The sequence below is a fragment of the Puma concolor genome, chromosome A3, assembly GCF_028749965.1.
Source record: "Puma concolor isolate L17-30 chromosome A3, mPumCon1.1.hap2, whole genome shotgun sequence".
Classification (NCBI taxonomy): Eukaryota; Metazoa; Chordata; class Mammalia; order Carnivora; family Felidae; genus Puma; species Puma concolor.
Window position 1 is genome coordinate 115,089,426 of NC_141669.1, and position 22,446 is coordinate 115,111,871.

A 22,446-nucleotide genomic window follows, 5' to 3' on the forward strand; every position below is an offset into this window, starting at 1 on the left:
GGTCACACTGCCAGTATGGAGACCCCCAGGAATCCAGCCTAAGCTGGCACCTGGGTGCCCGCTTCTGGCTGCGGCCTCCTCCTCTGCATCCTGACCCAGCCACCTCCCCACCCCCGCAGGGTCCTGGTGCTCAGCCTGTGTGTGGGTGTGGTGGGGGGGGGGGCGGGCATCACACAAACCTTTGGAAACCCCCCTCCCCTCTCCTGACTCCTCAGAACTCCTGGGTCAGCAGCGTGGCTGCGTGCTGGGAGGCAGTGGGGAGAGGGTTCCACCCATCCCTCTTGTGGGCCGGCCCCCTGCTCTGTCTGCACAGCTGCAGGGAAGGAAGGCCCCACCTGGGCTGAGGGCCCCCTGAAGCACCCACCTGGCCGTGCCCTTCCTCCTGCCCATCATGACAATCGGGGGTGAGACCAGTGTGCCCGGAGCCTGCCCCACGCCTGAGCTCTCCACCACTTGCACTCACCCTCAAGCCATCTGAGAGGAAAGCTTCCTTCTCTTTGTCCTGGGGGGGAGGGGGCCGCATCGCAGGGAAGACGGTGACTTGCCCGAGGCTATGCAGCCAGGCAGTGGTGGACATCAGTCCTGGGTCCGGTGGGCTCCAGAGTCGGGGGCGTTTCTCCCAGGATGGTGCCGCAGCGGTGCAGTGGGTTCTGAAGTGAGCCAGCCGGACTCAGGTCCCGGCCCCTCAACCCGCTCAGAGTCACCGGGGGCTGGTCGCACAACCTCTCTGTGCCTCGCTCTCCTCATCTGTACAATGCTGTCAGAGAGTCCCTGAGTCTGAACCCTGTGGGAGAGCGACTTAACCTGCCTGTGTCCCAGTTCACTCTGACTTAACGTGAAGGGCTCAATACACGCACGGCAAGGCTGGGGATGAGGATGAGAAAAGACAGCCCTGCATCTAGGGCTTTCTGGAAGGTGGTACCAGGGGACCCGCCGATGGTCCTCTGGTGTGGTCTAAGAGTTGTCGTCCAGACCGCAAGGAACGGGTCTCAGCATCTCTGGGGAGGAAAAGTGAGGGGGAGGGGGGAATCTAAATTGTCATCTATCTGTTGTTTTGGACTTCCAGAATTTTGTATGACATACGTGTGATGTTACTGTTACTGGAGTGGATTACGTAACTATCACACAGAGGTGCTCCCTTGCCGTGACACATGGTCTCATGCTGGCCAGAGACCGCATCCACAGGGTGCCTGGCTTGGCCCACCCCTCCGTAGCCACACCCACACCCTCTTCTATCTTAGCCCTGTTTATTTTCTTCATGGCGCTTACCCTTACCCGAAATTGTATTTTTTAAATAAACTTTTTTGGGGGAGGGATAATTTTAGGTTCACAGAAAAGCTGCGGAGACAGTACAGAGGGTGGCTGTATACATTTCATCCACTTTTCTCCACGTCACCGCGTCACTTAACCTGACCATGGTACATCTGTTAAAACCAAGATGTTAACGCCGGCACATTACTATTAACTAAACCGCAGACTTTGTTCAGATGCAATTGCACTTTTCCTTTATTTACTTGTTTTCATCCGCCTCCCCCACCGGAAGGAAAACTCTGAAAGGCAGGGAGATTGCCATATTACTCACCACCAAGTCCCTCATACCTGGCAATAAATATCGATTGGTAAAAAGCACGGGAAATCATGGCAGAAACAGCCAATGATTCCTCCCTCTGCCAGGCGCCTTTCTGAGTGTGTTAAACATCGTGAATCATTTAATCCTCAGGACAGCCCACGAGGTAGACATTATGGGGAAACTGAGGCACGGCACAGTTTGGTGGCTGGCCGCGGCCACGCAGATGGTCAGTACCAGAGAAAGCGCGAGTCCTTCCGTGTCCCTAGTCCATATCGGAGCAGGGGGGCCGGCACCCTTCTGTGGGCAGGACTGAGGCCCCAGGGCGGCTGATTTGCCTGAAGCCACAGGAGGGACTGGGGCGCAGGGCTGCTGGAACCTGAGCCTCCAGCCTCCAGCTGGCTGCCCTGAGGCGGTGGCACCCCGGCTCTGCCCGGAAGGGTGTGACCGCGGCTGCCGGGGCCACCAGCTCCGCCCTGCTTCAGGGCAACAGAGGGCAGCTGGTTCGGCCACACGCCGTGTGCTCTCTCCTGTGCCCCCAAGGCCCCAGAGCAGGGCTGAGATGCCTCACCACCTCCCTTTGCCCATGGCCTCGGCCCGGGCCTCTGGGATCTGAGCACTGCGGAGGCCCGGCTGGAGGAAGGGCCCTGTCCCCCGCAGTGGATGCACCCTTCTCCGGGGGGCTTGCTGGGCTCTGGGGCAGGGAGGCGAAGGAAGAAACAGTCGTTCCTTTCTGGTTGTGCGGTGCGGGGGGGGGAGGGGGCCGGGGGGGAGCAACAGGGAGGATTATTAAGCTTTTCCCAACACCCTGGGACCAGCTGGAGAGGTGTCCCGGCACCTCCCAAAGGGAAAAGCCGTTCTGGAACAGTTGGGACAGGACGGCGGCCGGCCACCCCCATCCAGCCTGGGTTCCGCCCAGCGCCAGCCTGGCGCAGACTCGAAGCCCTAATAATGTTTGCTGGATGCTTTGAATACAAGCGTCAGTGCCCAGAATCTCCTTGAGGTTTCAGCCAGGCGTGCCCGCCCCATCCCCCCTTCTGGGGAGCAGAATAAATACGGTGGGGTGTGTGTGTGTGTGAGAGGGGACACCATGAGGTGGTGGCAGCCTCCATGAGAGAGGCAGGCTGCTCAACCCAGAGCTGGGGGGTAGGGGTGCCTTGTGCGCGGCTAATTAAACAGTGACTGAGATGAATCGGGGAGAGGCTGCTGCTCGCTAATTAAAGGTGCGGGCGCCTTGCCTGGCAAGGAGGGAAGGCAGCTCTGGGACCATGTCAAGAGGCCAGGCCAGCAAGGACAGCGCTGGCTCCCGGCATCCCTTCCATCCTCAGGCCCTCCCAGCAGGGCCCCACGGCCCCCTCCCCACTTCCCTATCTCTCCTACCCACCTTGCCGGAGCCCAGGGCCTCGGACTTCCCCCTCCCCACCAACCCAAATTGCTTTCCTGATAAGGGCCCGGGCGTTGGGGAGGAGGAGCCTGCTGGTGCCCAGTGTCTGGGCTGGAGGGTGGGCATCATTTTGAGCCTCTGAGGTACTTCCTTTCACCCTCTCCCAAGACCCCCGAGTTGGGCAAATGAGCTCGACCAAGATGGGAGGCTGGCTGTTGTGGATGAGACCCCAAGATGACTTTTCGAATCACAGATTCTGAGACCCATAGGGGCTTTGAGGATTACCCAATTTCCCTGCTGTGACAACACCTGCTGTAGCTGGGGTCCTGCTTTGCCCCACAGGCCCTGGTGTGTGTGTGAGAGAGAGAGAGACAGAGATTGAGAGGAGGGGTTCCTTTCTGGTCTCGGTACACAAGTCTAGAAAAAAGGATCAGAACCGAGGATCTGTGGTCCTTGGAGGTTCCTATGTAGTGGACAAAAAGACCCCAAACTGCCCGTCCCAGCCCCACATCTGCTCAAGGCAGGAAGTGGCCCAGGGGCTAAGAGCGTGGGCTCCAGAGGCCAGAGGTCCAAGCCCCAGTCCCACCTTTTGCCAACTGTGGGACCTTGGGCGAGGTAGCTAATCATTCCATGCTTCGGTTTCCTCATCTGCAAAGCTGAGGACGGTAACGCGTCCTCCTCACAGGGTCGCTGAAGGGATCAAGAGAGATGACCCAGGTGAGCTACTCAGCACAATGTCTGGTGCACAGAAGGGGCCCAGAAAACGCCAGCCATTATTTGAAAATCCCAGGGAGTCATGTGGCCTGCTGTCCACCTCTCTTCCATGTGACCTCCTAGCTGACACCACAGCTGCAGCAGGGGTGATAAGGGCCTGTGTCCCTGTGTCAGACACAGGGAGAGCAGGTCACCCTTCACACCACGGCTCTCATCTCCGCTCTGACCCCCGTGACCGTCTGAGGGAAGTAGAGGAACAAAGGAAAAACAAAGTGGATGCGCAGAAACCTAAGTGACCTGCCCAAAGTCGTACGGCTCAGAAAGGGGCAGAGGCAGCCCTGGTCCCCGGAGTGGGAGACGATGGGGTCAGGGTTCCCATGGTGACACCTGCTGAGCTTCTCTACTGGACGCCAAGTCCTGAGCCAGCCACCCTGAAGTGGACGTAGGGGAACTGGACACTCACTCTGCCTTCAAGAGGACCCGGTGTGGAAGGGGGGGAAGACACAACAATAATGGGGGCTCCAGGCAAATGTGGTGGGCATCTGGGCACGTGCTCCCGTGTCCTTCCACGCGAGGGGCTGAGAGCTGCTGCTTTGACTTGGAGCTCGATTTGAAAGCAAAAGTTCTGCTTCTATTTGGAGGGTACAATCAGCATCGGGGGGAGGCTAGAGAGGGCTGCTGGAACCCCTCTGGTGCTCCCAGGAGAATCCTTCACCACGGGGGTCAGATACTCTGCCCTGGGGAGTGTCGGGTGGTCTCTGATGCCTAAGGTGCCTAGTTCTGAGGTTTGGGGAGTCGGTCTCTTGAGGAATCTGGGAGTCCCAGAGGGTGTGGTTTCAGACGCGACACTGTCCAGGACCCCCGGCAAGAATCCATCCATGTCCTAAAGGGGCTGTAATTGTTCCCTTCCAGGTGGCCAGGAACTCACCAGGAGGGAGGCTTTGTACTGCCACAAAATGCAGTAGGCAAAGGATGCGGTGCCCACAGGGGCCCAGAGACAGTAGAAACCTTTCCCGGCTGAGACACTCAAGGCTGTTGGCCCTGACACCGGATGCCTGGGCCTTAGGCAGCCAAACCAAGGCAGTCAGGGATGAGTGCAAGGTCACTGGCCTTGGGGGTGATGTCTCCATCCTCCCTCCTCAGAGACCAGGGCTCATCCAGAGGAATGAGGCACAGGGCCTGGCAGGTGTAGCCACAAGGAAGCCTGAGCAAGCAAAGCTAGCAGCTCCTTAAAAACACACCCTGCTTCTCAGCCTCCCCAGGGCCCCCTGTGCCCTAGCTGGGCCAAATGCTGGTCTGGGGTGCCCTCTGGTGGCCACTCTGGGCAGTGGCAGAAGCAGCCCAGGTTTAAGGGTGGACGGTCAGACGGGTCAGACGTGGAGACTTCAGAGTTGAACCACCTCTCCCACTGCACAGATAGGAAAACCAAGGCCTGGGGCTGCGAGGGGTGTGGAGGGGGAGTAACTTGCTCAAGGTCATGCAGTAAGTCCGTGGCCAGGTCCAGAACAAAAGCCAGGTCTCCTTCTGCACCAGTGGCTGCTCTTGGTGGGTCACGAGGCATCTCCATCAGGGGAGGGAAGACTGAGTGCCCCAGAGGCTCACTCCCCACTGACCAAAGACAATTGGCATGGCAGGTAGCTGAGCAACTGTGTGATGATGTATGCAGCACTTCCGCTCTCTGGCCTTGGGCTCCTCACCTCTAAAACCTGGAGCTACTGACAAGGAGATTAGGGACTGGGGTCCCTCTCATATGCTGCTAATAGTGAGGCTCTAACCAACCAGCCTTTCAGGAAAGCCTAAAATGAGCCTTCCTACAGAGAGTATTGGGGATCGTACTTAATGGTGAAAGACTGGGTGCTTTCCCCCTGAGACCAGAAACAAGACAATGACGTACACGCCTGCCCTTCCAGTCAACATTTTACTGGAAGTTCCAGCCAGTATACTTAAACAAGGCGGGGAAAGGCATCCAGGTTGCAAGGGAAGATGTAAAACTATCTCTATTTTCAGGTGACATGACCTTGTAAATAGAAAATCCTAAAGAATCCACACACACAAATTTAGAACTAAGAAATGAGTTCAGCAAGGTTGCAGGATTCAAGATGAATATACCAAAAAAGTCAACTGTATCTCTGTGCACTTGCAATGAACACTTCAAAATGTAATTAAGAAATTAATTCTATTTATACTAGCATAAAAGAATAAAATGCTTACAAATAATTTAACAAAACAAGTATAAAACTTATACTCTAAAAATTACAAAATACTGTTGAAAGAAATTAACGTAGACCTAAATATATGGAAAAACATCCCATGTTCATGGATCTGAAGACCCAATATTGTTAAGATGGCAAGACTCCCAAAATTGATCTTCAGATTCAATACCATCTCCAACAAAATTCCAACTTGCTTCTTTGCAGAAATTATCAAGCTGATCTTAAATTTCTTAGAGAAATTCAAGTGACCCCAAATGGCCAAAACAATATTGAAAAAAGAAGAACATTGTTGGAGAAACCATAGGAAGTTTCTACAAAGTTACAGTAGTTAAAACAGTGTGGTATTGACATAAGAATAGATATATAGATTAACAGAATGGAATGAGAGTCCAAAAATAAACCCTCACATTTACAGACAATTAATCTTCAACAAGAGTGCTCAGACAGGGGCGCCTGGGTGGCTCAGTCGGTTAAGCGTCTGACTCTTGATTTTGGCTCAGGTCATGATCTAGCAGTCATGGGATCATGGGATTGAGCCCCACATCAGGCTCCATGCTTAGTGTGGAGCCCTCTTGAGATTCTTTCTGTCCCTCTCTTTCTCTGTCCCCCACCCCCCCCCCCCAAGATAAACACGTAAACTTAAAAAAAAAAAAAAAAAAGAGTGCCCAGAAAGTTCAGTGGGGAAAGGACAGTCTTTTCAACAAATGGTGCCTGGGGCAACTAGACATCCACATTGCAAAAAAAGGAGGCTGGGCACCTTCCTCACACCCTACACAGAAATTAACTCAAAATGGATCTTACACCCAAATATAAGAGTTAAAACTATAAGACTCTTAGAAGAAAGCACAGGCCTGAATCTTCATTACCTAGGATTAGTCGATAATATGACGCAAAAGCATAGCAACAACAACAAAAAGAAAACAGGTAAATTGGACATCATCAAAATAACAAACTTCTGTGCTGCAAAGGACATCGTCAAGAAAATGAAAAGACAGGGCGCCTGGCTGGCTCAGTTGGTAGAACGTGCAAGTATTGATCTCGGGGTTGTGAGCTCGAGCCCACGTTGGGTGTAGAGATTACTTAAAATAACATATTAAAAAAGAAAAAAGGAAAAAAAAGTGAAAAGACATAGAATGGGAGAAAATATCTGCAAACCATATATCTGGATAAGGAATTGTAACCAGAATACATAAAGGACTCTTACAACTCAGTACTAAAAGACAAATAACCCAATTTAAAAATGGGCAAATGATCTGCATAAACATTGATCCAAAGAAGATATACAAATGGTCCATAAGCTCATGAAAAGATGCTGAAAATCACTAGCTATTTGGGAAATGCAAATCAAAACCATGAGATGCTACTTCACACACAGTAGGTTTGCTGTAATCAAAAAAAACCAGTGAAAAGTGTTGGCAAGGATGTGGAGAAATCAGAACCCTCACACGCTACTGGTGGGAATGCAAACAGTGCAGCCATCTTGAAAAACAGTCTGGGAGTTCCTCAAAAGCTTAAATAGCATGACCACGTGACCCAGCAGTTCTATACCTGGGAGGTACAGATCTGAGAGAAGTGAAAACATATGTTCATCCCAAATCTTACATGAATGTTCACAGATGTATTATTCATAATAGCTAAGAAAGTAGAAACAACCCAAATGCCCATCAACTGATGAATAGATAAAATGTGGTCTAGCTACACACAGAAATATTATTCAGCAAGAAAAAGGAAAAGAGTACTGATACGTGCTGTGACATGGGTAAACCCTGAAATATATGCTAAGTGAAAGAAGTCAGTCACAAAAGATCGCACATTGTATGGTTTCATTTACATGAAGTGTCCATAATGGGTGAACCTTGCAGACTCTTTTACAGCAGTGATTGCCTAGAGGTAGGGGGAAGGGACTGGGGAGAAATGGGTGTGGAGTTCTTTCTGGGATGATGAAAATGTTCTGAAATTGATGGTGGTGATGATTGCACAACTCTGAACACACCATTGAAAAACTATTGAGTTGTGTGCTTCAAATGGGCGAATGGGATGGCAAGTGAATCATACTGTTAAAAAAAAAACAAACAAACCTATTCTTTGGACCCATGACTCTACTTCCAGAAATGTCTTCTAAGAATTACTCAAGTGCATAAAAAGATAGGTATAAAGATTTCCATCACAGTATTGTTTGTAACAGCAAGAGTGTAAACCTAAGTGTCCATCAGTGGGGGGGACCGGTCAGTTATGTTCAACACTGGGATGGAACAATGGAATCATTGAAAAAAATAAAAATAAAAATGAGAGTCACATTTACTAACATGGACAAGGTCTAAGATAATACTGTCATGTTTTGTAAAAAAAAAAAAAAAAAAAAAAAAAAAAAAAAAAAAGTTAAAAAAATACATCTATAGATTAAAAGGGACTTAAAAGAGATTTTTTTTTAAAGACAAAATTATAGTATCTAGGGATTCACACTGAGTGATAACTAGCAAGAAAGTGATGACCTTAAAAGTCAGGATAACAGTGGGGCGCCTGGCTGGCTCAGTCGGTGGACCATGATTCTTGATCTCTGGGTCATGAGTTCAAGGCCCATGTTGGGCATAAAGCTTACTTTAAAAAAAGAAAGAAAAAAAAAAGGCACCTGTCTGGCTCAGTCAGTAGAGCATGTGACTCCTGATCTCAGGGTCATGAGTTCAAGCCCCATGCTGGGAGGAGAGATTATTTAAAAAAAAAAAAGAAAGAAAGAAAGAAAAGAAAAGGAAAGAAAGAAAAGAAAAAAGAAAAAAAAAAGTCAGGCTAACAGTAACTCTTTGTGGTGGGGTAGGGTGAGGGGGCACACTGAAGGCTTCTAGGGTGGCTGGCAGAGTTCTTCACCTGGGCAGTGGTTCCAGAAGTTTGCCTTATAATAATATGCCAATTGAACAATTATTTTGTGTGGTCATTCTGTGTCATATTTTGTAACAAAAAAGTTAAAAATCAAGTATTCTCAGGGCACCTGGGTGGCTCAGTCGGTTAAGTGTCTGACTTTGGCTCAGGTCATGATCTCATGGCTCATGGGTTCGAGCTCCGCGTCGGGCTCTGTGCTGACAGCTCGGAGCCTGGAGCCTGCTTCGGATTCTGTGTTTCCCTCGCTCTCTGCCCCTCCCTTGCTCATGCTCTGTCTCTCTCTCAAAAATAAATAAACATTAAAAAAATCAAGTATTCTCATTTCAATTTTTAAAGCGTGTATCATAAGAGTTGATCTTTGTAAAAACAATCTGTATCTTTATGTGCATATGCACAAAAGCAGCCAAAAGTTTGGGATTTGGGGTGGGGTGCTCTTAATTTACGCTTTTCTGATTTTTTTTTTTCTGCAATGAACAAGAATTACTTTTACAGCCCGAAAAAAAACAATAAAGCTATTTGCTGTGGCATTCCTTCGGCGCTCTGACATTGTGTGGTCAGAAAAGTAGACGCTGGGGCACTGGGAGACTGCACAGGGGCACTTCAGGAGAAGACCAAAGTTCATTGTCTGCTCAGCACCCCAGGGCTTAGCCGAAACCCCAAGGCCCAGCCTCCACCACGGCTTCCTGGAGACTCAGCCGGTCAGGTAGCTGGCAGCAGGTGCTGCGTGGCCATCCCCTCCCTGCGCTCCAGACACTGGGAGTGCGGCTCTGACCTGGCAAACCCGAGGGAGGTCACTCTGGTCCCACCTGTACAAGCCTCCTATTGTGAGCCAGAGGAAGAAGCCCTGGGCAGGGGGCAGGGCGGGCGGCGGCAGGGTCTCATCCTGGCTGGCTTTGCCCACTAGCGGCACAAAATCCCATAATAACGAGCTAAATGAGCAATATATATTTGTGCTAGGTGGGTTACATGGTTGGTTTTATGGAACCTTCCCGATGACCGGAAGCCATGGGTGGGATCATCATCTCCATAGTACACCTGGGCAAACTGAGGTCTGGGAAGCCTGGGTGCCTGGGGAAGTCACTCTCACTGAGGCTGGACTTAGCCAGACCCTTCGCAGGCACAGCGTCAGAGGCTTCTCCCGGAAATCCAGGAAGGTGGCCGCCCTGGTTTTGCAGATGAGGACACGGAGGCTGAGAGAGGGAAGTTACCTGTCCATGTCCCACGGTGACTATGTGGCAGGGCCAGGCACAGAGGCAGAGACTCTCAGAAGCTCCGCCAGGCGGCCTCCGGTAGCTGCGAGAGGCCCCGGCACGATCCCCACCTCCGTGGGCTGGCTCCTAGTAAAGTTACTAGTTACCGTAGCACAACCTCAGGAGCGTGCGGGGCAGAGGTGAAGGTGCATTGTTTCATTTGCTCCTCTCATCAAAACTGCAAATCTTCCATCTGATTGAAGCCTGGAGACGGGAGGTCCAGAGCCATGAGTGACAGGCAGTGAAGGCATGGGGGCCCCCATGGCACGGTCCAGGGCAGCCTGGTGTGGAAGCTCCTGGCAGTGCAGCCAGCTCCCTTCTCCCATCACAGGGGCATCAGGAGAACAGTTCTCCAGCGGAGCGGCCTGCCTCCCAGCCGAGCCCCCCCCCCCAGCCCCCCCCACCCCCGCTGTAGCGTGAGCCTTCCCGGCGGGGGGGAAAGGGCACTGAATGGCAGGGCCAAGGCGAATTGCCAAGGACAGCTGCAGGGGTCTCAGGGGATCTGTAACCCTCTGCTGCCTCTCAGGTAGCCCCAGCTCAAGATTATCTCATGCCCCTCCCAGAGTCAATTGTTCAGCCAACTCGAGTCAGAGAGCTCATCATGGACAGAGCGCCAGGCCACTGGCAACAAGAGGGGCCGCTTCTTTGGGTACCTACCACCTTCCAGGCACCAGCTATATGCAATCGGGCACCAAGCCTCATAAAGCCCTTTCAAGACATCATATCTGCCTCATTTTGCAGAAGAGGCGATGGGGGCTCAGAGAGGTAGAGTGACTTGTCCAAAGTCACACAGCCAGGAAGTCTCAGAGTTCCTGGCGGCCAACTTCAACCAAGGAGGGACAGAGGGATGGATCATCCAGGACCCTTCAGAGGGAGGCCAGGGACCCACTATGGAGGGGAGGTGGGGAGAAGGAAGGGCCTGCGTCATGAGCTCTGACTCTCTTGGGACATGATTTATTCATCAATCCATTTGTTCTCTGTTTATGCATTCATGGACCTCTCCACATGTCAGTGTCTTTGCTGGGCATTGAGGACTCAGGTAAAGTGGGCTCATCTGTGCTCTCGCAGAGCTCATGGCCTAGCAGAACAGAAAGGGAAATTGAGGCAGGAAGAGGCCACCACTTGCTTGGGTCTGCTAGAATTTACTGAAGGCTTACTGTAGGCCAGGCCCCTACAGTACAGAACCGGGGGCACCAAGTAAACGAGAAGCACAAGGCTCTTGCCCTCCTGGAGCATATATTCTAGTGGTATCCAGTTCCAAACCTCCAGAAACCCTGCTTGCGTGACCCCTGAGCCCTGAACACAATGGGAAATTTCTCTAGGGGTTGGGTTCTCCGTGAGTCGTACGTGGGCCTGGTTCTGGGATGCTGAGCAGGGATCCAGAAAGGGCAGGGAAACCCAATTAATGCCTTAGGAACAAGCGTGTGTCCCTTTGCTCCCCACTGACAGCATACTGGCTCAGACGCAGCATTACGGCATTCGGTTGAGCCACTCTGACATCAGGTCCCTTTCACAGCCTAGGAAACGGAGAAACGGGGCAGGGGAAGGACTGGCCCAAGATCACACCAGCCTGTGGCACAGGCAAAACGTGAACCAAGGACTGCCAGCCCTCTCCATGCCAGCTCACATGCCAAGAAGCCACCTGCAAGGATGCGCACATCTACACCCAAGCTGGCTATGCCCGTGGTTCTTCACCGCATGAGCTGCAGGCACAGAGGGAAACTCCTTTCCTTTTTTAATTAAAAAAAAATTTTGCTAATGTTCATTTATTTTTGAGAGAGAGATGGAGACATAGAGTCTAAAGCAGGCTCCAGGCTCCGAGCTGTCAGCACAGAGCCTGACGTGGGGCTTGAACTCACGAGCCGTGAGATCATGACCTGAGCTGAAGTCGGACGCTTCACCGACGGAGCCACCCAGGGGTCCCAGGAAACTCCTTTCCTAAACATCCCGATGGTGGTGGTTTTTATTTTTTGTTTTTGTTTTTGTGTTTCTAAATACTCTACCTCTGCTGTCACCTGAGCTGTTCAACCTGAGAGGCCCCTCTCAGTGTGAATGGCAGAGAGCAACCCAGAACTGTTCCAACTCAGCAGCTAAAAAGCTGGATCTAAATTTTTAGGTGGAATTTTATTTTTTTGAAAAAAGTATTTCTTAATGTTTACTCACTTTTGAGAAAGAGAATGTGAATGGGGTAGGGGCATAGAGAGGGGGACAGAAGATCTGAAACAGACTCTGAGCTTACAGCAGAGGGTCTGATGTGGGGCTCGAACTTATGAACCGTGAGATCATGACCTGAACTAAAGTCAGACTCTTAACCGACTGAGCCAACCAAGCGCCCTTTGGGCAGAATTTTAAAAACTGCCAAGTCTCCTTGGTTTAAAAAGAGAGAGAGAGGGGCGCCTGGGTGGCGCAGTCGGTTAAGCATCCGACTTCAGCCAGGTCACGATCTCACGGTCCGTGAGTTCGAGCCCCACGTCGGGCTCTGGGCTGATGGCTCAGAGCCTGGAGCCTGTTTCCGATTCTGTGTCTCCCTCTCTCTCTGCCCCTCCCCCGTTCATGCTCTGTCTCTCTCTGTCCCAAAAATAAATAAACGTTTGAAAAAAAAAAAAGAGAGAGAGAGAGAGAGAGAGAGTCAAAATAGGAGAATGAAAAAAAATAGGAGAATGGCTAAATTATTAACACAATACCATATAGCCATTAAATAACTTTAAAGAAAATTTTAACTGTGAGAAAACATTTCACCATATAACGTAAGGCAGGGGGTAAAGCCAGCTACAGAGTATTATTATAATTAAAAAATGCACTTATACGCATATGTATGATCCAAATAGAAAAACAGGACTGGAGAGAAATATAACAAAGTAGTTATGACAGTTATCTCTGGGCAGCGAGATGACAGATGACTTTCATTTTCTCCTTTGCACCTTAATGTAGTTCCCCAATTTTACAATGAGTATGAATTGCTTTTATAATTAGACATAAAGCAGAAAGGCAGAGAAGGGGTTGCCCTTGCCCAGGCCCGTCCCCTCCACCTCCACCCGCCCCCTGCACACAGCTGGGTGGCCTCTGGGTCTGTCCTCACTGACCAGCCCAGCACTGGCCAGAGCTGAGGGGCCCTGGCCAGGCCACTGGAGGCCGAGGGCAGCCGGCACAGAGGTCGTGGGATTCACCAGCCATCTCTGCCCATGAAGGAACCAGCAAGGGGACACTGCCCTGTCTGGGCCCTCCAGAAGGGTCAATGGCAGGCTGTAAATTTCCTGGCTGGGGACATTGGGATTTGATGCTCTCAGGGGCTGCGAATCAGAACATTCATTATCTGCTGTATGAGAGAAGTCAGCTTCTTTGTTCCTTGCATTTCTTTCAGAGCTGCTGAGTACAGCAGGAAGGCTGGAGGACAGCTGGCCTTTGTCACCCTCTCACTGTGGGCTCAGGCAGGCTCTCGGCTTCCCCACATGGGACTGGAGTGACTGACCCACCTCGTCTCCCTGGGCCCTTGTAACTAAACTGAGAGATGAAGGCCCAGGGGTGCTGGCCTGCGTTCGCCCTCCCAGGTTACTGTGCTCCAGGAGCGACTCAGCTTTGCCTCTGGCAGGGCTGCCTCCTGTCCCACCCCGATCTCACCCAGGGGGGCTGGATAAGGCAGAGTTTCCAGAGAAGGGCCTCCCTGCTCTCTGGAGCTGCAGACTTGGGCAGGTTCCAAGAATGGTGCCCTCACTTCCTTCCAGCTGAGATCTTAGCCACCCCCTCCCTGTTCTGGAAGCTTCCGCCCTCCTCCTGGGCTATTTTAGCAATCAGGTCACCCGTTGGCTCACTCCGAGCTTGCGGTCAATTAAAACCCACAGGCCCTTTTCACAGAAATGGTGGCATCTCTCCCTCCTCCAGATGCTGCCAAAGTCAGTGTCCTCAGGGTGAAAACGGCATGAGGGGACAACCCGGTGGTCCTCCCGTAGCAGGGGGCCCTTGCTCAGGAGCTGAGGCCATGCATTATTTCCACGCCCACTGTGGCCGGCATCCTGTGAAGGTGGCTGAGGGCAGGAAGGGCGAGCTGGTCACAAGGATGTTCTGATGGCCTGAACACCTATGTGTCCCCACGCCGTACCCCGCTGGTGACACACAGCCCTCCCTCTGGTCCTCACTGGCTCTAGGCAGGGAGCCAATCCTCACTTAAATGGGAGCTGGGTGACCTCCAAAGGTCACCGTGTGGTAAGCAGCAAGGCTGAGAGGGACCCTGGGGTGTCCCAGCAAAGCCCAAATCCACCTCGGCTGCACTGGCGATTCCCAATGACCTGGCACACATGACCGCTGACCCAGGCTGCCAAACGGGTTCTTGTGATGAAAACTGGGGAGGCTTCGCACCGTCATCCTACTGACACGGCAGGTGCCCCAAACCCCACACAAAGCCCAAAGGCCCTCTCTTAAAGTCCGTGTGTGTGTTCTGCTCAGAGCCGCTGAGGATCCTGGTCACCTGCTTCAGCTAAAACCTGGCCAGCAGCATGCGGAGCCCTTTGGCTGGAGAACCCGGGTCAGTTCCCATCCTTCCTTCCGCCAGGTATGTGATTGACCCCAAGCTCTTCCTGGCTGTGGTCCAGAGTCAGGTGGTGGACCAAGGGCAGAGCACCTGCAGTGGGGGACCCCGACTCTGCCTGGGGCAGCAAGACAGCAAACAGGAGAAAGATTGCAAGGGTGCCTGGGTGGCTTAGTTGGGGAAGCATCCGACTCTTGGTCTCGGGTCAGGTCATGATCTTGCAGTTTGTGAGATCGAACCCCACATCGGCTGTGCTGACAGTGCAGAGCTTATCTGGGATTCTCTCTCTCTCTCTCTCTCTCTCCTCATTCTCTGCCCCTCCCCTGCTCTCTCTCTCTCTCTCAAAATAAATAAATAAACATTAAAAAAAATAACTTAGGGGCGCCTGGGTAGCTCTGTTGGTTAAGCATCTGATTCTTAGTTTCGGCTCAGGTCACGATCCCCCAGTTTTGTGGGTTCGAGCTCCGCATTGTGCTGTCAGCACGGAGCCTGCTTGAGATTCTGTCTCCCTCTCTCTCTGCCGCTCCCCCACTCACACTCTCTCTGTCTCTCTCAAAATAAATACACTTAAGGAAAAAACCTCAATAAAATAAATAAATAGATGAGCACTTAAAAATAAAATAAAATAAGAAAATCAAGATTTACTTTAAAAAAAAAGGAGAAAGATTGCAACTGCAGAGGGCACTGAAAGTGGCAGACAGACATAGGCCCTGCCTGCCTGAGGGAAGACCTCGGGCAGACCAGGAACTGACAAAGGCCAGCGTGTGGCTGCAACAGCACTGTCCGATGGGACCAGAACACAAGCCATGCTTGGAATTGACAATTTCTAGTAGCCACGATAAAAAAAAGAGAGTCTTAGTCAGTTGAGCGTCCCACTCTTAATTTCAGCTCAGGTCATGATCCCAGGGCCATGGGATCAAGCCCCACATTAGGCTCTGTGCTGAGTGTGGAACCTGCTTAAGATTCTCTCTCTCTGTCCCTCTCCCCCGCTCCCCTGCTCACGTGCTCATTCTCTCTTTAAAAAAGAAAAAAAGGTAGGGGCGCCTGGGTGGCTCAGTCAGTGAAGCCTCTGACTTTGGCTCAGGTCATGATCTCACAGTTCATGAATTTGAGCCCTGTGTTGGGTTCTGTGCTGACAGCTCGGAGCCTGGAGCCTGCTTTGCATTCTGTGTCTCCCTCTCTCTCTGCCCCTGTCCTGCTCACGCTCTGTCTCTCAAAAATGAATAAGCATTAAAAAAAATTTGTTAAAAGTAGAAAGAAGTGAAATTAATTTTAATAATGTATTTTGTTTAACCCAGTATATAAAAAATATCATTTCAACATATAATAAATATCAGGGCGCCTGGGTGACTCAGTCTAAGCGTCTGATTCTTGGTTTCAGCTCAGGTCATGATCTCACAGTTCATTCGTGAGTTCAAGCCCCGTGTTGTGCTCTGCACTGACAGCATGGGGCCTGCTTGGGATTCTCTGTCTCCCTCTCTCTGCCCCTCTCTCTCTCTCTCTCTCTCTCTCAAAAGTAAATACATTTTTTTAAATTAAAAAAATAGACATATAGTCAATATAAAATTACTAATAAGGTATTTTACGCCCTCTTTTGGACTATAGCTTAGAGAGCCAGTGTGTATTTTATATGGACAAGCACATCTCAATTTGGACTGGCCACATTTCAAATGCTCAGCAGCCCCATATGGCTAGTGGCCACTGGCTGGCACAGCACAGCAGGGCTACAGGGTGCTGAGCAAAGGGGAGGTGCGAGATGAAGTCAGAGAGGCGGGCAGGGGTCATGCTGGGTTTTATTCCAAGAGTTCTGAGAAGCCACGGGAAGGCTTTAAGCAGGGGTGTGATGTGATCCATTGTTGTCTTTTAGAGGCTGACTCTGGCCACTTGCAATGCTGCAGAGCAGATGAGATTGGCTGTCCAGAGACATGCCCAGGTCAGGGCCAAAGGTGGCCTGTACCCTGGTGAAGGCAGCCACGGTGAGCTTCAGGGAACACAGGAGAGGCCGTGGAGAGGCAGCGAGACAGGGGGAGAGGCCTTGCCATCTGCTTTTTTCCTCCCTCTCTGCCAAAATTCTTCCCAAGTAACCCTGTCTCAACAGTTGCCTCCCTTCCAGGAAGAGATCTGCATGGTAGCTATTTAACAAAGCCTAAAGGAACTCGACCAAAAACATGTTGCCAAGGGCCCAGAACTGAAACAGCTGCCACTTTCTGTATCCCAAAGAATCACTCAAGAAAAGATAAATCTTCTAGATGCTCGTATCATATAATGATTAAGTGGTCTCTGGGACTGACCTGCTGGGGTTTGAACCCCTGCTGCCCTCTAATTAGCTGTGTGACCTTGGAAAGATACTTGACCCCTCTGGGCTTCTGTTTCCTCACCGTATAGTGGATGTGTGAATGATCTTGATCTCTGGGGGGTGGCCAGGAGGAGTTTATACCCTATATAAGTGCTTAGGGCAGTGCCTGACACATAGGAGGCACTCATTACACGTTAGCCTGTTACTATGCTTGTTGTCGGTGTTAACAGACCAGACAACTAAGACACAGGGACAGAAAGGGACCTGTTTAATGTCACACAGCAAAATCTAAGGCAGAGCAGGAAGCAGAATCTAAATGTTCTCATTTCTGGCTCTAATGGCTGCCTCACAATTGAAGTTGCTGGCTATCCCTTCATTCGGACATTTACCCTGTTCTCCGCATGTGCCAGATGTCGTGTTGGCAGCGTGGGGGAGACGCCGAGATGGTACAAGCCTCATCTCTACAAAATCAAGGCTTTCCCATTGAGAAAGAAAAACCTCTTTCTCAACCACTCTGGGCCACCGGGGAAGAAAATTTTATTCAATGCAGACAGAGCTACAGGCCGATTCGAGTGCAGTCAAAACAGTACTGGCCTGAGAACTGGGAGAGCCCAGGCTGAGCCACCTCTGGCTGACCCGCTCTGTGACGGGGGCAAAGGGTTTCACCTCTCTGATCTCAGCATCCCTGGCTGCATGGAAGAGAACAAATGTTAGCTGAGCCCCTACTCTGTGAAGTCCCGACTCCAAAGTGCTCACATTCTGGGGAAAAGGAACTAACTGCCAGTCAGACTGGGATGTGGCCTCTAAGGACATAAGTCCTACAGCTCAGATTTTTTCTGGAACATTCCTGACTGACCCATTCATCTCCTAAGAGCTATGTGCATACCAGACCACACATTCAAACTTTTAAAATATAATTGGACACTACAACAAAATTATGAGACTCTGGTTCACAAGATTTCACAGACCAATAACATTTCTAAAGAAACATTGGGGAACCTGCAAAGGACTGAACATTTGTGATTCTGCCAAGGAAGGCCCTTAAAACCAAATAACAAATGGTAGTGGGAAAGCCAGATACCCACGCAAAAGAGTGTAAACGGGCCCTTATGTTAGCACACACAATAATCAACTCAACATGGATTGAAGACTTAAATGTAGCACCTGAAACTATATAACTCCTAGAAGAACACATAAGAGAACAGCTTCATAGCATTGGTGTTGACAGTGATTTCTCGGGTATGATGCCAAAAGTACAGACAGCAAGAGCAAAACTGGACAAGTGGGACGCCATCAAACTGAAAACCTTCTGCAGGGCAAAGGAAACAGTAAACTGAGGGCACCTGGCTGGCTCAGTCAGTAGAGAGCATGAGTTCAAGACCCACGCCAGACATAAAGCTTATTTCAAAAAAAATTTTTTTTTCAACGTTTATTTATTTTTGGGACAGAGAGAGACAGAGCATGAACGGGGGAGGGGCAGAGAGAGAGGAAGACACAGAATCGGAAACAGCCTCCAGGCTCTGAGCCATCAGCCCAGAGCCTGACGCGGGGCTCGAACTCACGAACCGCAAGATCGTGACCTGGCTGAAGTCGGACACTTAACCGACTGCGCCACCCAGGCGCCCCACAAAAAAATTTTTTTAAAAGGGGAGCCTGGGTAGCTCAGTCAGTTAAGTGTCAGACTCTTGGTTTCGGCTCAGGTCATGATCTCACAGCTCGTGAGATTGAGCCCCACATCAGGCTCTGCACTGACAGCACACAGCCTGGTTGGGATTCTCTCTCCGTCTTTCTCTGCCCTTCCCCAACGTGCGCATACATGTGCACTCTCTCTCTCTCTCTCAAAGTAAACTAAAAAAAAAAAAAAAAAAAAACAACAGAAAAAAATTGTTTAAGAAGAAACAATTAACAAAACAAAGAGACAATCTACAGAATGGGAGAAAATATTTGCAAACCATGTATCTGGTAAGGGGTAATATCCGCACTATATAAGGAACTCCTAACAACTCAATAGCAAAACAAACAAAAAACCTGATTTAAAAATGGGCAAAGGACCTGAGTAGACATTTCTCCAAAGAAGACATACAAATAGTACATGAAAAGGTGTTCAACATCTCTAATCATTAAGAAAATGGATATCAAACCACAACGAGGTATCACCCCACGTATGTTCGACAGCTGTTATCAAAAAGGCAAGAGACAAATGTTGGAATCTGTGGAGAAAAGAGAACCCTTGTGCACTGTTGGTGGGGATGTAAAATGCTGCAGGTGCTAGGAAAAACAGTATGGGGGTCCTTCAAAAAAATAAAAAATAGAACTACCATATGATCCAGCAATCCCACCTTTGGTATTTATCCAAAAGAACTGTAATCAGGATCTCAAAAGGTATTTTCCCTCCCACGGTCACTGCAGCATCAGTGACAAAAGCCAAGAGATGGAAACAACCTGCATGTCCACCGATGGATGAATGGATAATGAAAATGTGGTCTATCCATATTATGGAATATAATTCAGCCATAAAAAAGAAGGAAATCCCGTCACATGCTACAACGCAGATGCATCTTGAGGACATCACGCTAAGTGAAATAAGCCACTCCCAGAAGGACAAATCCTGCAAGATCCCACTTATAGGAGGGATCTGACGTGGTCAAATTCAAACTCACAGAAACAGGAAGTTAGAGTGGTGGTTCCCAGGGACTGGGGAAGGGAGGAAGCGGGAGCTGCTGGCCAGCGGGTACAGCGTCTCTGTCACACGAGATGAATACATACCAGGGACGTGCCATCCAGCATCGTGCATTTAGTTAGCAATACAGTACCACACAGTTAAAAATTTGTCAAGAGGGGCAGGTGTCACGTTATATGCTTTTTACTACAATAGAAAAAAAAAGAGGGGGCACCGGGCTGGCTCAGGTGGTGGAGCGTCTGATTCTTGGTCTCAGGGTCGGTCATGGGTTCAAGCCCCACACTGGGCGTGGAGCTTACTTTAAAAGAAATTTTTTTTTTCAGAGCAATGAAACAAATAAACAACAAAGTACCTCCTGGACAGGACATTAAAACACAAAAGAACAGGAAGGTCATCATCTCAGAATAAAGAATAACCCTTCAAATTAAATAGCTTTTGGGGCGCCCAGCTGGCTCAGTCAGAAGAGCATGTGACTCTTGATCTTGGGGTTGTGAGTTCAAGCCCCATGTTGGGTATAGAGATTACTTAAATAAATAAAACTTAAAGTTTTTTTTTTCCAAATTAAATAGCTTTTAAATAACCATCATGTGCGGGTGTCTCGATCTCCTGTTCTCTTTCTCTTCATAGCCCCCTCCCCCACCCCGCCCAGACAATTCCTCATCACACTAGGCCTTGTATTTGGAAATCCCAGGGGAAGGAAGCCATGGACTCCTCCTCCACTGACCACCACTCCTCCCTCCCCTTCTTCCCCCAAGCCTATAGCTCTCTGCACACTCATTTGCAGAAAACTGCTTCTCTTGCTCGCTCAGGCCTGGCTCTGCTGTCTGCCCACCGGGCTGGGGGCTCCGGAGGGCAGGGAGCGTCCCACCCTCTGTCCCCTCCTCTACCCAGAGCCGGCCGCCAGGTGGAGTCCGGTAAGTACTGCGGCTGGGGAATGGATTCTGACTGAGACACACGGGAGGCACAGCTGGCGTCAGGCCTGGGAGACCATGGAGGACCTGAGGAAGGGAAGAGTGGAAACCAGCAGCGACGAGGGAGCTGAAAGGGAGTGTCGGTGAAAGAAGCCAGCCAGCCCCAAGATGCCTCCCCTCACGGCCTGGGAGGAAGGTGGGGAAGGGAAGTGGAAAGGGGGTGGGGAGAAGCCCTGGAAAATGCCTTCCTGACTAGACCCGGGACAAAGGGCAGGAAGAGGCTGGAGTGGGCCCTCAGAACCACAGACAAACTGGGAGGGGGGAGGCCCTCAGTCCTTCCTGGGACAGTCGGGCTGCCCCTCCTGCTCCCCTCAACGCTGGCCCGAGATGCCTCAGCCCCACCAGCAACCACAGGGACAGCAAAGGGCGGAAGTGGCCGGGACTTCAGACCTGGCTGCCGGAGATGGGCTCAACGGCCACGCGCCCCCACAGCGGGGGAGCCCCGGCCACAACAGGTCCCGTGGGCCCAGAGGCCCAGGTGGGGCTCCAGGGGACACGTGAGGGCAGGGAGACTCAGACAGCAACTTCAAAAGCACACAGAGATCTTTCTGCTCGCTCTTTCCCTCTGACACCCACCCTGGCTTCAAACCCTTCAGGGTCACCTTGTGCTTTTAAGATAAAGACAGGGGCTGAGCTGGGGCCAGCTGCAGGCTCCCCTCCTCACCCTGTGCTCCTCTGGGCCTCTTGCCCAGGCCGCTTGGCTCTGTTTGCAGTTGTGTGTTTCTTGGTGAGATTCTTCAAGTTCGCAGGGATGTATCTGCTTTTGCTCATTGTGGCATCCCCAACAGGAAGCAGGGAGCCTGGTCACCTTAGCCACTTAAAGCTGTTTGTTGATGGAATGGATGGAGATGCGGGGGAGGGAAGGAGTGGGCGCAGCAAAGCGTTTGGAGATCAGACAGGTCTGAGAAGCAAAGCCAGCTGAGACCTACTAGCTGTGTGACCTTGGGCCGGTCGCTGTCCGGGAAGACTTTGCCAGCAGCTGTTCTCTCAGCCTTTGCCTGCTAGCTGAGCACGAGTCTAACATACACCCACTTCTCGAAGGCAGGGTAGGAGCCGTGCTGCCCAAAAAAGACTGGTTCCTTTCCTTTTTTTTTTTTTTTTTTTTTTTTTTAAGTCTAGACCCATCATTTTATGGACAGGACACTTCGGGGAAGTGATCTACCCTGTCTCATCTTATTTATGTTTAAATGGACCAAAAAAGGTGGTGGTGGGGTGGCGCCTGGGTGGCTCAGTCAGTTAAGCAGCCCACTTTGGCTCAGGTCATGATCTCACAGCTCGTGGGTTAGAGCCCGGCGTCGGGCTCTGTGCTGACACCTCAGAGCCTGGAGCCTGCTTCGGATGCTGTGTCTCCCTCTCTCTCTGCCCCTCTTCCCCTCATGCTCTGTCTCTGTCTCTGTCTCTCTCTCAAAAATAAAAATAAGTAAACATTAAATGGACCAAAAAGGGAGTGCAAACTGGTGCAAACTTTTTTGGAAAAAGACTTAGACATAACTTGCCTACATGTAAAATGCTCATGGGGTGCCTGGGTGGCTCAGTCAGTTAAGCGTCTGACTTCAACTCGGGTCATGATCTTGTGGTTTGTGAGTTTGAGCCCCATATTGGGCTCTCTGTCCTTAGCACACAGCCTGCTTCAGATCTTCTGTCTCCCTCTCTCTCTGCCCCTACCCCACTGGTTCTCTCTCTCTCTCTCTCTCTCTCTCAAAAATAAATAAACTTTAAAAAAATAATAATAATTGGGGTGATTGGGTGGCTCAGTCAGTTGAGCGTCCAACTTCGGTTCAGGTCATGATCTCACAGCTCGTGAGTTCAAGCCCCGCGTCGGGCTCTGTGCTGACAGCTTGAAGCCTGGAGCCCGCTTCGGATGCTGTGTCTCCCTCTCTCTGTGTGTCCTTTCCCTGCTTGCACTCTGTCTCTCTCTCTCAAAAATAGATAAACATTAAAAAAAACTTTAAAAAAATAAAGTAAAATAAAATAA

At 50.7% G+C, this 22,446-nt stretch overlaps 1 protein-coding gene across 1 annotated transcript; it reads right to left on the minus strand.

Moving 5' to 3' along the window:
- Positions 1–1,220: 1,220 nt before the first annotated feature.
- LOC112869539 (uncharacterized protein C20orf203) lies at positions 1,221–19,607 on the minus strand. The gene is given in 7 exon segments (XM_025932681.2): positions 1,221–2,843; positions 2,845–2,955; positions 2,957–3,003; positions 3,005–3,062; positions 9,559–9,652; positions 16,400–16,505; positions 19,587–19,607. Coding segments are annotated over 7 exon segments (546 nt in total). The 3' UTR covers positions 1,221–2,734.
- Between the last annotated feature and the right edge of the window lie 2,839 nt (positions 19,608–22,446).